Raw genomic sequence first — 15,315 nt, 5'->3', positions numbered from 1 at the left:
GGATGCATGCATCTAAATGCCTAAAGAGGAATTAGAGATGCAGCCTGTAATTCAGGGTTGCGGTTTAATTCAAAGACCTGCAGGCGTCTCTCTCTGTTGTGCGGCTCGATCCGTTCCTCAACCATCGATGGACAAAGGTTTCCACAGGCTGCATCATTTCATAAAGCATGAGGTGTGCAGCGTCATGTAGGGCAGCAAGGCAGCAGATACACAAAGAATGTTACACAAAATGCTGATAGCAAAACAAACATGTAAAACTGCCTGACCTCATGATTCTACCCAACTTTGTCCATAGCAGCGATCTGTTCTCTGCAGCTGGCCAAAACCTCAAGGACCCCTTAACTCTGGGTGTTTGTGTGTAGACGCTGATGACGATGGGTCCATCACCTTTACCCCCCCCACATCCGCTCTCCATCCTTGGATGCTCCTTTTTTTTTCCCACCGTTCGGGGATGGCGTCTCTGGAAAAAAAAAATCTAGATTAGCACAGATTAGCATCCGTGTTAGCAACACTTTCCTACCTATAGAAGGTAACAATGTCTGGCAACAAAATTAGTAATATTATAACAAAAACTAGCAGGTATAAATTGCTTATAATAAAATGTAGCTAGTTAGCATCCAGCCTTGGAGTAGCCTGTGGTGTTCACAGACATAAAAAGAGACATTTTCAAGGCTGGAACTCTGTTTCTTGACAGATTAAAACAACCTTACAGTGACTGGTATCCATGGCGATACAGGAAGTGTCACCAGGACAACCTACGACACCCATCACTGAAGATAAGTTTAACACTTGCAATGGCAGCACAGAATTCTACTACAAAACAAAGACAGGCACCCTGTGGTGCTTTTTGGTATTACAATAACACATAGAAAGACTTAGGCTGTTACAGTGTACTCTTGGAAGTGAGGAGTGCGTGCTTCCATGCATGAGTTAATCATGTGCCGATAGGATTGACTGAATTCCTCCGGGGTAGTGCAAGAATCATAACGTCATTGATGTGTGTGTTCATGGAAAACAAGTGAATGACTTCTGAGACCCTGTGACTGGTCTACCTGCGGCCTTCCTCCACCCAGGAGTGTTGTAACGTCAACACAGTTCTGTGATATATGTACAGGCTGGAGCTTTACTTTGAAACTCTCCCAGCCTGGTGCTGCTCGGGGATGCACTGCAGTGTGTCTGCTGTGATCACATGCACTGAAAACCAGTGGCTGCAGCTCAGTGCTTCCACAGCTGGATGCAGCACAACATGTGTGCTTGGTGTCATGTTGCAAAATAGGACCGGTTGCTTCCTCTGCACTTATATGGTCACCTAAGAAAAAAAAAAACCCTGATCCATCGCAGCTTGAGCCAATCAGCAAAGAGTTTTATTGGGCCATCAAAGAGATGCTGGTGCATATTTGCAGCGTGGGCTGTTTAATTCTGCCGTTTACTCTTCGATTGCTGAGACAAGTTCAACTTCCTTCTGTCTTTACTGCTTCAGATTTCTATCTCCAACCATGCCTCCTCTTCCTCCTCCTCCTCCTCCTCCTCCTCTTCCTCCCCCCTCTGTGCACGCATGTTATATCTCTCTCACTGTGTAATGAATGGCTGCCCATTTATCTGACTGTCAGCCGGAAGCCCTGAGGAGGTGTGTTCTCCCAGATCAATATCTCATTAGTTTAAGAAGCCCAGCCTCTCTCTCTCTCTCTCTCTCTCTCTCTCTCTCTCCCCGTGCCCCCCCCTTCTCTTTATTTCAATCTCTTTCCTATACCCTTTCATCATTTACACATCCGCTCTCCATCCTTTTCCCAGCATTCCTTTGTCATGGCGTCTCTCTGAGAAGAATCCTGGATTAGCGCAGATTAGCATCCTTGTTAGCAACACTTGTTTGCATGCTTTACCTATAGAAGAATTTTTAGCAGCAAAAATATTAATATTATAACAAAAAACAGGCAGGTATAAATTGCTTATAATAATAATAATAATACTATGTGAATCATGGGTGACAGCAGCAGCAGCAGCAGCTTTTCTGGCCGCTGCAGCCACTCTGGGATCTGGAAACTCTCAGTGACACACTCACTGTCAGCGCGAGGAGTCGGCCAGGCAGCTGTAGCATAATTCATGTGCCATCTAAGAGGCCATTCCTCCTGGCTTCAGCGGACGTTAAAGTGGCACTTCCTGCTGAGACAGTGGTTTATCCAATAATCCAGACAGCGCACAGATTAACATTACATCCCACAGCAGAACGCAGCGCCGCACATTTTAGCTTTTATTTTCCTTCCGCGCCGCTCACACCGGCTACTTTTCCCTCCACCTCTCCTCCTCTCTTTGCCTCCATACCTCTGCACATTGCAGCCACTAGCCATAACTCTTTATGAATGATTATGGCTACTTATGGCAGGCTCGCCGAGTGTCGACATAAAGCACTCAAAAGGGCTTTGTCGGAGGTTCCAATAAAGAATGTATTGATAGTCCTTGTGCTTTAGAGGTTTATCCACCCCAGACTGAAGAGGAGGAGGAGGAGGAGGAGGAGGAGGACGAAGAGGCGGAGGAGGAAATTACTTATTTGTAGCAAATTCAGGTTTCAAAACAAACAATTGTCGCTTTTATACGGAGAAAAGAATGGAGAAGAAGTGCAGCCAGCTGGACAGCTACCACACACACACACACACACAGAATGAGCATTATACAAGTCGGGTTTAAGCAGAGCGTGTGTTCAAATATTGTTGCATCATTCTCGGCGCAGAAATGTTTGAGCGCTGTGTCAACACAGCGAGCAGGTGACAAAGGTCTTCTGCTGCAATTTAGGATTTTTCGAATTTTTGGTCCTCGTCACAGTGTTTTGCTGACGTTCCGGAGCCGTTTGAAGTTTGGAGTCTTTAAATTCTGGAGTTTGTCAAACTGCAGAACAAGGATTTATTTTTTAATAACAATGAGCTCCAGAAAATCAATTTCCACACATTTCACAGGTGAACTAGCTTAAAATGACACATGTTGTTCATAGTGTGGAGTAGCAGAGTTTGGATGCTTGTCTTATATAAAGAAAATACTTATATAGTGTTGTTGCTACGGTAACCACTGCTGTTCTGCAGCCTTGTTTTAAGGCATGAAATAAACAACGATATTTCTCCACCGTCTTCCTCCTGCCTCCATGAATAGTAAGCTAGTTAGCGGCTAAGAGCCCGGCCGGTGGGAGCAGATTGTCCTTTCCCTACGACTGTATAGGGTCGAGCAAAAAAGTGCAATTGATACAGGTCAAAGAATCAGAAATCACATGCACAATTTATGGTATGTCATAAAAGTAACCAGTCTCAGTTTAAGGTTTATATCATAACTGAAAAATAAATAGGTGTGTATAAAAGACGATCCCATTTGATCATTTCCAGACCTGTTTCCTGTCATATATCTGTGAATATGACATGGAGGGTGGTGTGTTAGAGAAAAATGTTAATATATATCCGAAATGGTCGAGAGAATGTGATTTGGATGGAGAAATGTGGACGCTAAAACAATTTTATGTTAAAGTGTCTTTTATGCAGCAGCAATATATATATATATATATATATATATATATATATATATATTTTTTTTTCAGCCATGCCAGTAAATCAGACAGAATCGAATCAAACTGAACCGGGAGTCAGTCTGAGAGCGAGACACAGACATCTCGACTGTGGCTGCAAACTTTGCTGTCCTGTGCAGAAACAGTAATGTGGGCCTCTCCTGGGGAAAGAGGACTTATGTTTTATTTACAATGAGCGAGCAATACTTTCAGGTGTGTGTGTGTGTGTGTGTGTGTGTGTGTGTGTGTGGTGTGTGTGTGTGTGTGTGTGTGTGTGTGTGTGTGTGTGTGTGTGTTTGTGCCTTAGGAGTGAGGCTTCCACCTAATACATGAGCACATGTTCAGGTGTATTATTATTATTATTATTATTTTTTGGTAGCACAACAATCAGCAGCAGCAGGAAACACTGCTGACAGGTCAAGTTAATGAGATTAGGATTATTTTTACAATCTCAGCTGGCAACAAGTGTGAAATCATCACATTTTAGAAGCAGGAAAAGCAAAGCAGTCTCACAAGATTCATGAGCGGTCACGGTCTGGCCAGGCTGTGTGTTTGAACAGCAGTTGTTGGGACGTTTGCTGACAAACATGAGAAAGAATTGATTGATTCAGATTAAGTTATGCTTCATCCTACCTGGAAATAAGCAGCATTTAGCTTCATGTATGTGTTTCAGACCATGTGACACCGTCAGAGTGATGGTGTGTTTGCGTGCAGCGGCTTCTTCTCGTAGCGTTTTATATCCATATTGATGACAGAGAAGTCTCCATCTTTATCCTGGTCTGATGTGTGTGAGGTTATTGTTATCGATTTACATGCTTTTGTGCTGGTAACACTTTGCTGACTGCAGAGTTTTTAAGCCCGCAATGAAGAATCATACATGATGAGGAGAAGGCCCCCAGGAAGTCATGCAGACGGCTTCTTAAGCTAGCATGGCATGGAGCAGAGGGGGCTGCACTTCAGAAGTCATAGAGCAGCAGTAACACCTGCAGCCCGCTCATTCCTGTGTCTGTATATATTGTTAAAACTGTTTCCGAGTGCTTTGGTTTCATTCGGTCTTCGCCGCAGAAGATGGTGACTGTGTTTGAGTAATTGTGGCAGGTGTTGGACGCCGCCTCACTACAGATTGAATTGTATCCCGGAGTGTTTTGAATACAAACACTAGCCTTAAAAAAAGTCATCACACAGCCGCCCGGCTGCTGGTTCTGATCTGGTTGGACTGCCTGTTTTACTACTGATTGATGCAGAGAAGAGGCAGGAGGCAGAGCGTCAGCTGGGCAGAATGTTACTCTGCAGGCACCAAAATGGTCCCAGATAGGTAAAATATTACTTATTCTGTAATCTGCCATTACGGCCAGTTAGATTATTTTCAGGAGCTTGAATGAAACCTGCTGACTGAATTAAACCACCTTTGGTATAAAGGCTCCGTATTGGCCCCATGAATCAGTCTGTGCCTCCAGTATTTACAGCAGCGTGTCTGTGGAGTGGATTTATTGTCCGGCAGCAGTCAAAACTCTCTCTGTAATGAGTCTGTGTGCTGGCTGAGCTGACAGACCCACCACCCTGTTGCTCAGTTGGCCAGAGTGGAGAAAGTAATTATAATAAACCAAATTACATTAATCATTTAGCTAAAAGTCTGCTGATGTGTGAACAATTTAGCAGCAAGAGCTCTCTGTTTGGGGACGAGAGATGAACTCAGTCATCACTGAGTAAACAGAACGCTGGAGAGGATGTGTCATACTGCTCTGACTGTTGTTGTGTTATTAATTGAGATGGAGAGATTGGACGATTAAGGAGCTTGTAGGGTTTCCACTGTTTGCAAACACACACACACACACAGACACACACCAGCTCTCCCTCTTGATGTCTCTGTGGCTCTTTCTCTGCAGATATAATGAAACGAGGGCAGCAGAGTGGTCACAGCGGATCCATGACAGTGACTCTGGTGTCATTTAAGAATCAATAAAGCGACTGCGGCGGGGCCGACTGAGCGCAGCAGAAAGGGTGGTGTGAAAGTGTGTGTGTGTGTGTGTGTGTGTGTGTGTGTGTGTGTGTGTGTGTGCCTGCATGTCGCCAATCTGTGTCTTTTCTGCGACTGTCAGCAGAATGAGGCTTTTTATGCGTACCAATCATGTCAGAGAGAGAAAGGGAAAGCCTTCTCCATCTTACACACACACACACACGCAATTACACACACACACACACACGCAATTACACACACACACACACACACACGATTACACACACACTAAAAAAAAAACTGAAGCACAGTTCTGCCCCTGAGAGTCGAGCATGACCACCTAATGGGTTATTTGTTTTGTCTTGCTTTGTGTGCAACACACACACACACTGGCCACAACTCTCACTCTGACCCTCACATGCCATCATTCATAGCAGAGCATTTACACGTCTACACACACACACACACAGAATTCATTTACACATGAGGTGAATCTCAGTGTGTGTGTGTGTGTGTAAACTGTCCATGCTCTACCTCCATGTGGTCCACACTATAGACTGGAAATGAAGATGGATGACATGAAAGTCCCCCAACAAGTGATGCTGAAGCATCAGGGTCGCCCCCTTGTGGCAGGTCTCCTCCATGGAACCTGACTAAAAACTCAATGTTGTCGTCAATATATGCACATTTCGGTACGTTGGGAAGTTATTGTTGGCTAATATAGCAGCCAAGCATGAGCTACAAATGACAAATAGGAAATCTTACACCAGTGCATTAGCTGATATGATGATGAGGATGAGGATGACTAATCTGGATGTTAAAGTGATACAGCGGCAGGCATGCTTGGACATCAGGGGGAGTTATCGTGTTCCTTATCCTTTTGGGGATTCGTCTCGGCGTGCTTTACATCCACTTACAGCAGCAGCAATCTCCCTTTATGGCCTGCCATATGCTAGTGAGCTAACACCTTAGCCTGAGTTAGCAGAAGCTCCACCTTCGAGCCCCTCAGAAGGTGCATTAATCCACAGGATGCTGAATACATTAGCCTGAGTTAGCATTAAGGGAGGAACCGCTGGATGGCTGTTGCGAATACAGAAGCACACAAAGATGCATGCATTCTCACATGCACACAGACACACACACACACATACACTCACTTATTCTATCACCCGCCCATTAGTCTTGCATTGTTTCCCTCCGCCACTGACACCAGCTGATAATGCTAGCTTAGATTATTCTCAGCTCAGCAGTTTTAGTGTTCCTGAAAGTTGTGTGAAAAGCACTGAAGGTGTGTGTGTGTGCGCTGAATATCTTCATCCAAACCCAGAGCTTCTCTGCACAATGGGACGAGACGGTGTGCCCCACAAAGTCAATAATTTTTACTAAATCGCAGATAGATGTCCCTAATTACATTCTGTTATTATATTTCTGTAGGAATAAATATTTGACTTTTCCTAAAGCAGTTAAGGCAAGTGGCAACCTCCAGGGCTGAGAAGTGAAGCCCGTGCGGCCTCTGAGGGCCAAAGACCTCCGTCTTAAGTGTTAACATTTAGATTTTTACAGTCTGTTTTAAATGTTTGTGATACCTGTGTTATTATGGATAGACTGCTTGGAGTGAGAGGCAGATTCTGCCCCCATGGAGCCTCGCAGCAGCTCATACAGGTGACGTCTGTAGTTGAATCCAGTCTGTGAGGTAATGCAGTCTGTGAGTCCGGGTTATGGTCTGAAATCTCTTTCCTGTGCTCGGTTTTTTGTCTGTGTGCCATGCAAGTCTTCAGGGCATTGGAAGGTCCAGGGAGATATAGTAGGTACTGGCCCCAGGAGGAACCAGTGGCACTCTGGTCGTCATCCCAGGAAATTCCATCATTTGGCCGGGGTTGTTGTTTGGAGAAGTGCCCCCCCCCTCCCCCCCGTGGCCTGGAGCCTTGGGCCTGGGGCTTTACTGGAGATAGCAGCACTGAGATGGAACTAAAAATGGACAAACAGTATTTGTGAGATGGAGAGTGAGCGGTTCTGTTGTTGTTCGCTGCAGCACTAACCCGTGAAATAGAGTTCACTCGCCCAGAGATGGCAGCTTACCGCTCACCCATCGGACATGGAGGCATTCAGATGTTTACAGAAGGAGAGAGGTCTAGTCAAATTCAATAGAGACACACACACATGCAGTGTGCGTTTTGTTCCACATACCCACAGTGGGACTCATTACATTATCACATTACACTCCTGCGTCTCACCCCTGTTCACTCCTCACTCATTCCTTGCCTCCTTTTTTTTTCTATTCCAAGTGTTTACAGCACATCTGATCCCTGAATTATTCCCGGGGTTAATTGTGTCTGACGCCTACAACTTCACCCTCCCTCCTCACCCCTCTCCATCTTCATCTCCCCACCCTCTCCTTCTTTTTTTTCGTTTTCTCTATTTCACGTTCAATTACCAAACTGCCACCACCAGGCATGTAGAAGGGAGAATAAAACACATGCAACCAGGAAAACACACGCGGGGCCTTGCATATAATGCGAGAAGGGCTTCATCCATTTATGCATGCCTCATTTAAGTGTTCCTATTGTATGCATCCCCTGGGAGGATGTATGCAGATGGACTGGTGGTGGCGGTGGTGGTGTCTGAAGCGGTGTTGTTGGAGAGTTCTATCTTACACACACACACACAAGCGGGAATGAATGTGTGTGTAGCCATAGTTTTGCTGAGGCTGGGGTCTTGCTCCCTTTGCAGAGAGACATAAAGATCAGTGGCCATAACACACAGCCAAGCATACTGCAGTATATGGCTACAATCAAGCTTTTATGTGGATCTGGCACAATAAACGAGGCTGAGGACTGAGACGGCCATTCTGCATACTGTGGGTCTTCAAAAAGTAAGAACAGCCGACCGTAAAGATGGAGATATGTGGATGGAGAGTAAAGATCTGGCCCAGTACTACACAACATGGAGTCAGAACGCGAATCTGGATATAATCCGGATTGATTTCAATCCACCTCTTGGAGGTGGATCTAGCCGGATTGGCTCAGGTCTGAACGCAAATGTGGTTAGCGAATCCCGCTAGCTACATGATACTTCCTGGATCACGGGAGCAGTGTCCGGGTCGCGTACAATTTGTACAAATTTGTCGCAATTTGTCGGTCGCAGAAACTTGCACTGCATCTTATATCTTCAACTGATGATCCAACTAAAGAAAATCAGATGCTGAATCAGATGATCTGAAGCTAACATGGTTAGCCTTATACATTTTTTTTCCATAACCCGTCCACATTGTGTCACAAAGCTGCTAAATCAAAGGCACAGCTGACAGCCTTCCACCATGCAGAGAAGGATAAGCGCAGCATCAGTCAGTGTCTCCGCTGGTTCTGCTCAGTCTCAGTGCTTCTGTGCACCCAGATGCATTTTGACGTAATCCCAAAACACAGATGTGTAGTTGGGGGGGAAAAAATGCACACACCCCTTCTCCTCCACTGTGTCCAGTTCTTTAGAAAAAAGAAAAGGTTTAACAAGGCTCCACCTTTGTAAAAGAGGCTTCATGCTTCTTTACTTATAAGTAAACTTTGGGAGCCGGGTTCAGGTGCAGAATTTGCAGACTCGGTGGTATTTTTGCCGTCACACCCCCTGCGTCCTTTTATGTCGCTTCTACAGAGAGGTACAATGACATCCCAAGGTTCCAACCACACCCGCCCCATCAAATGTCACTTAAGCAAGGGACAAGCCCCTGATCCCTCATCTCGGCCCTGCAGTTGGGCCTCATTTGCCATCTGGTAAAACCACACGGATACACCTACATCAGCACGAGGACCCATTTACTGCGTGGTGGGATGAGTGCTGCCTGAAAATTGGTGGAATGTTCCATTGTTGTATTTATACTTGACGTGTTGCTGCAAATGAACGGTAATTAAGGAGTATTATGGTGCGGCAGAATCATCCAAAAGGTGCACACAAGCATCATGGTGTCTGTAAAATGTTCTTAGTGGGGGGATGAAAAAAAAAGCAGAGATCTCATCAGTAGCTGGTATCACCCAGCAGCACGTGAAAATAAAAGAGCCCATTACTCCAAGCACAGAGCTCCCAATTAAAGTAGATGGAATCTACAGAAGTACCGCTGGTGAAGAAGCTGGGCTTCCTGCAGTAAGAGCTGACATCAGCTCTCATCATTATCTTAAAAAGCAGGAATCACGTCTCCTAAATCCCCCCACCCCCACCCCCACCAAGCTGCTGCTCAATTTCACATGATTCATATAAGTCAAAACATTCCACAGAGTAAGAACCAGATGAGGAATCAGCTGTGGAAGGAACCACAAACATGACATTAGCTTTATTTTAAACATCCATCCATCCGTTCTGTTGACATGATTTTGACCTGGCTGTCATTGGGCCAGAGGTGAGGTACAGCTTGGACAGGTCACACAGAAAGAAACAGCGGTTCACGCTCCCACTCACACCTACAGCCAATTTAAAGTCACAAAAAATCCTCTGGAGTGTGGGAGGAGGCCGGACTAAGGCCCCGTTCACACTGGAGAAAGTCATTCCAGCTAGAGTAGGATTGAGTCCAGACAGCCTTTAAGCTGGATGCGTTCAGACCTATTTTCAAATCTGGCTAGCTCACACTTGTGTCTGCACTCAATCCAGCTTCATCCAGCGTGTTTGCTGCCGACCACTAGGTGGCGCCTCGTAATATACAGAGTCTGTTCGCATGCGTCATGCAGTTTTTTGTCCCGTGTCGCGTGTTTGTAGCATATCGCTAACCGGAAGTAGCATGTCGCTAGATCCAGCTCTCGTGGGTGGATCTAGCCAGATTGAAATCAAACTGGACACAGCCGGATTCGAGGTGTTCACACTCAGAAAAAAACACATCTGGATTGATCTGGATGCGGCCGAATTCTGCTTAAGCCACATTTTTTTCCCCAGTGTGAACTGGGTATATGAGAGGAAACCCACACAGGGGCGGTGCAGACTCCACCACAAACAGGCCGCAGCTGGACAGGCGACCGGTTTGAGCCTTCATGTTCTGAGGCTGCAAATAAATCAATAAATGAACAAATCAGGCTGAGGCTTCCAAACACAATACACTTGGGTGAAATCATACTTTGTCAAACATTTGTAGGCACTGTTGAGTTATTCTGAGACACTTACCAGATGTCATGTTAACGCGCTTTTTGATGAGTTTTTGTAGAGGTGAAGGGATCCTTGGCTCAGCAGCAGCGTTGGAGCAGGAACGTCCTTTTTAATCCCCAGACACCCAGTGATGCTACAAAATAACAATTATCCATCCCCGAAAAAACAACCGATGACTTTTCTCCCTTCATCCCAGAGCAGGAGAGCGTTTGCGTCCGACATGATGGATTTTTACGGCGCAGCTTTACACCCTTGTTACCTTTTACTGCTTCTTACATTTTCTTAAATCAACACAAATTGGAAGTAAAGCATTGTGCTGCTCGTGATTATTTATGCATGGTTTTGTAGTTTGTGGTCGTGCGTGTTTCTAACAGTGTTTTCTTCACTGTTGCTTCTTGGTTTGGAGACTTTACAGTTAGCCGTTTGTCATTTTTACGCCCATCACATCAGCGCGCACACATATTTACACACACACCCTCCCCTGATTCTCATGTTTTCCTTCATTTCCTGTCTCCTTGCTTTCGCTCTCAGTGTAAATCCTCTTTTACTGTATCTGGACTGTGGACCTGTCGTCCGCCATGTTGCTGTCATGTGACGGTGTCACAGCCACACGAGCAGTTTTTCATCAGTGATTGTGTTTAAAAGGCTCTATCTCCTGTGTGTGTGCGCTGGCATTTTGGAACTCTCATTAACATTTGCTACATGTGGTTTAGTAAAGGTGCTGGTGCTGAGATACGTTCAGGCGCCGCAACCATTCATCTTGCCCCCATCAGGAGAGTTTGCAGGGTTCATGCACACCTGCCGGGAGAACTGCTGCACACGCTCAGTTGGGGTGGTAGTGAGGAGAACAGCCTGTACGGCATTTAACTTGAGAAAGCATTATTTCATCTTTGTTTTTCCAAAACTTCTCTGTCCACAACTTTTCACAGTATAAAACTGCATTTACATTTACACGCTAAGGCCCCGTTCACAGTGGAGAAAGTCAGTCCAGCTAGAGTAGGATTGAATCCAGATTGCCTTTAAGCTGGATACATTCAGACCTATTTTCAAATCTGGCTATCACACACGCGTGTTCGCGCTCAATCTAGCCTAACCTGGCTTGTTTGTTGTCCTCCAAACCACTAGGTGGCGCCTCATAATATACAGAGTCCGTTCAGGCTGCGGTACGACCACGTGTGTGCATGCGTCATGCTGTTATAGTTCGACGGTTGTTTACATACGGCTTTTGTACGTGACCCAGACACTGTCCCTGTGAACCGGAAGTATGATGTCGCTAGCGGGATTCACTAGCCGGATTTACATTCAGACCTGAGCCACATTTGAGCCAATCCGAGAGATGGATCGAGATCTATCCGTATATCTGGATGTATCTGGATTCACGTGGTGCAGACTCAGAAATAAAAAACGATCCAGATATATCCAGATACGGCCCGAATCCTGCTCTAGCCGGATTGATTTCCCCAGTGTGAACGGGGTCAAAGAGCGTTCATCATCTGAGACAACACGTCAAAGTAACATCCACACTAATGGCTGGACAGGCGTCCATGCTGTTTGGTTAGGACATTAAAACGACTTGGTGTGTCATTTCCATCTTTAGAATGCTAACATCTCTTGCTTTCTTTACGGGATGCTAACGACGATGGTTTCTTGACGTCGATACAATGATGACATCATCACAAACATGAGCTCATTCAACAAATATCTGTCACGTTAGGAATAAGCAGCACAAATGTTAAAATGGCCGTTTGAAATTTTCAGCGATTCACCTCAGAGTACAGTAAATGGCAGTGAGAGGAGGAGGAGGAGGAGGAGGAGGAGGAGGTGATTATTCTGCTCTTTACTCGGTTTCCTGAGTAGCAGAATCAATTTCCTCTCTGCACACGCAGAGCTGATCCCTCCGTCCTGTAATGAAACTTTTTACTTTCCTCACCTTGTCGCAAGTTTGTCTCACTCAAACATCCCACAAATCCGCTCTGTTCTCTCTCCATGTTTCCTCCTCTTTGTGTGCATTTTGGGCGTCTTGCTTCCTTCCCTCTGTCTCTTCTCCGGCTCAGTGTGATGGGACACAGGAGGCTGCTGTAATTTGATTGGAGGTATTAAAGTTGATTTGATTAAGCACGGGCCAAATTACTGGCTGTTTAATGGAATCAGGCCCAGTTACCTGACAGGGGCCCCAAGTGGAGGTGCTCAGCCCAGACTCGCATCCGTGCAGACGTTCAGATAGAAATCAGAGTATTTCCCTGAGCCGAGGCTGTTGTTAAAGTTCATCAGGAAAGACGGCGGTGCTGTTTTAACTTATTTAAATGTCTTTTTTCTGCACAATTTTCCCGTCACTGTCCACCATTTTTCTTCTAATCTCATCCCCAACAGCACATTTTTCATGCACTGCATAGATCTGACCACTAGTGGGCACCAGATACTCACACACAGGCTTTTTCTATGGCCTGGAAATATTTTTTCCCCAGACTCCTGGTGAGGACGAGCTAATCCAAATATCAAATATTATTGTTAACTAACAGCACGTAGTGAATGAAAGCCAGTCTAACATCTACACTGCAGACCAGCAGCGCTGGTGTGTGTGTGTGTGTGTGTGTGTGTGTGTGTGTGTGTGTGTGTGTGTGTGTGTTAAGGAGGATAAATGCTGCAGACAGCTGTGGACATTTTGTCTACATTTGCCTAATTATGTGTTCATATGTCTGCTATTGCTCTGAGTCAGAGATGAGAAGTATATTATACATTCTGCTGACAGCTAATTATCTGTTTGCAATTGTTTGCTGAGTGAACTCCATCATTATTGTGAATGGATTCATTACCGTCGCACACTCTGCACTCCTTTCTCTCTTCCACATCTAAACCTCTTTATTCTGCTTCTTTTTTTAACCATTTTATTTATTTATTTTTTCACCACCAACATTTTGATGTTAAAAAATCAGCTAGTTCCTAAGTAGAAATGACTCCCTCCTCTTGTCCCTGGCTCAGTTGTGAGATGAATCCCTGAACTCTCATGTGCCGGAACTGGAAGAAGCTGCAGCACCAAGTGCAGACACGACGGGTTGAAACGTCTGAGTGTGGATTGTGTTTCTGTTTCATGTCTCTGCGGACGCTCTGTGTTAAAATGTGTGTTTGATGGCTAACCTTTTCCTCTCTGTGCTCCGCTTGTCTAACAGGGCAGCACCGGTCTCTTCCTCTCCGACCACTTGGCTGTACATGGAGACCCCCAGCTGGGCAGGTCAGTGTGTGTGTGTACAGTGTGTGTGTGTGTAATCACAAGACAGGTTTGCATCTGTACATTCCCACATTTAGTGGGTTTATTGATACATGCACTCAATTTACTGCACAGCTACCAAGGTGTGTGTGTGTGTGTGTGTGTGTGCCGCCGGCTGTCTTTAAAGTGTGTGTGTGTGTGTGTGTGCAGAGGGAGAATGTGCTGACTGCAGTGCTTTGGTTCTGGGCATGCCCATTAGAAGTGGCTATAAATCCTGAACGCAGTGCTCTCACTGTGTCAGCAGTCCAGCCAATGAATGGATATTAAACGCCACAAAAAAGCCTCTTTAATTCTGCCTGCCTCCGCCACGCCGCTGCACACTCTCTCCCTCTCCTTCTCTTTATCTAGCGAGCTATCTATCCATCCACCTTTCTTCTTTCTCTTCTTTTTCCACCCCCCCCCTTTGCTCCTGCTGCTCGCTCTCTGTTCCTCTGTAACAATAAAAATAAAAAAGGAGAGGGTCCTTCAGGCCTGCCAGGCTTGTTGGGGTGAAAATATCCACGGTTAAGACTCTTGTAGTATCTATTATTCAGCAGCAGCAGCATCAGTGAAATATTATTTACAGCTACTCATATTGGCCCTTTCAGCTGAAATGTGGGCTCGTACATATCCTTTCTTATTTTTTCAACAGGCTGGAAGGGTGTGTGTGTGTGTGTGTGTGTGTGTGTGTGTGGAGTGATGCTCATGTAGCAGCACACTCACATGTCTCCTGTTAAAATGTTGACTTTTTTCATGTGCTTGGCTGAACTTGTGTTTCCCAGTTTCCGCTGTGTGCACCGTGTGTTTTAGTGTGTGGACTCGTAAATGCTGGCTTGTTGCGCCCCCCCCCCCCCCCCCCCCCCCCCCCCCCCCCCAATCTCAGCCCACCCACCCCTCCGGTGCGCTCCCTGCAGCTCGCCGCTCAGCTTCCAAAAAAACCTCCACGCAGCTTGATCATAAAAAATTTATTATTATTTCGATTAAATTTTAGGTTCTGAAGCGTGACCCTGGCTGTAGGTGTGGCCATCTGTCCTACTGGCACATCGATACCAATCTAATAGCAGGAGGAAAGATCAATCACAACCAGCTTAGATCTGTGGAAAATATACACCGCAGCCTCTGCACCACTGCCTTTGTGTAAAAAAACAAAAAAACAAAAATCATATTGCACACATTGTATGCAGCGTATTGGTGTTAGGGCACAGACAAAGGGATGAGGTGTGGGCTGCGGTGTGTATAAACATGTAATAAATTATCATTAGAGGAGACGATGATCTGCAGACTTTAAAGCCAAAGCACCACACAGCACACTCATGAAATGTTTTATAGTAGAAATCAATGTAATCAATGTGTGCCACAGGGGAGTGACAGGAATATATAACACACACACACACAGAGGGTTCCTCCTCCCTCTCTATAATATCAATTAGTGCTCGGCCTGGTTTATCCTCTATC

The 15,315-nt window shown here is 45.5% G+C and overlaps 1 protein-coding gene across 2 annotated transcripts in view; it reads left to right on the top strand.

Annotated features, from left to right (window-relative positions):
- rbfox3a (RNA binding fox-1 homolog 3a) overlaps window positions 1-15,315 on the top strand; it is a 242,842-nt gene that overhangs the window by 79,002 nt on the left and 148,525 nt on the right. Inside the window, exon 3 of one of the 2 annotated variants that reach the window (XM_028407838.1) lies at window positions 13,784-13,845. The exons of the other annotated variant lie outside the window; for it this stretch is intronic. Coding sequence (XP_028263639.1) covers window positions 13,824-13,845 — 22 coding nt within the window. The 5' untranslated portion in view covers window positions 13,784-13,823. The remainder of the gene's footprint in view (window positions 1-13,783; window positions 13,846-15,315) is intronic. 2 annotated transcript variants of the gene reach the window in all.

This window comes from Parambassis ranga, chromosome 6 (assembly GCF_900634625.1).
Source record: "Parambassis ranga chromosome 6, fParRan2.1, whole genome shotgun sequence".
NCBI lineage: Eukaryota > Metazoa > Chordata > Actinopteri > Ambassidae > Parambassis > Parambassis ranga.
This window is presented reverse-complemented; position numbering and strand designations above follow the sequence as displayed.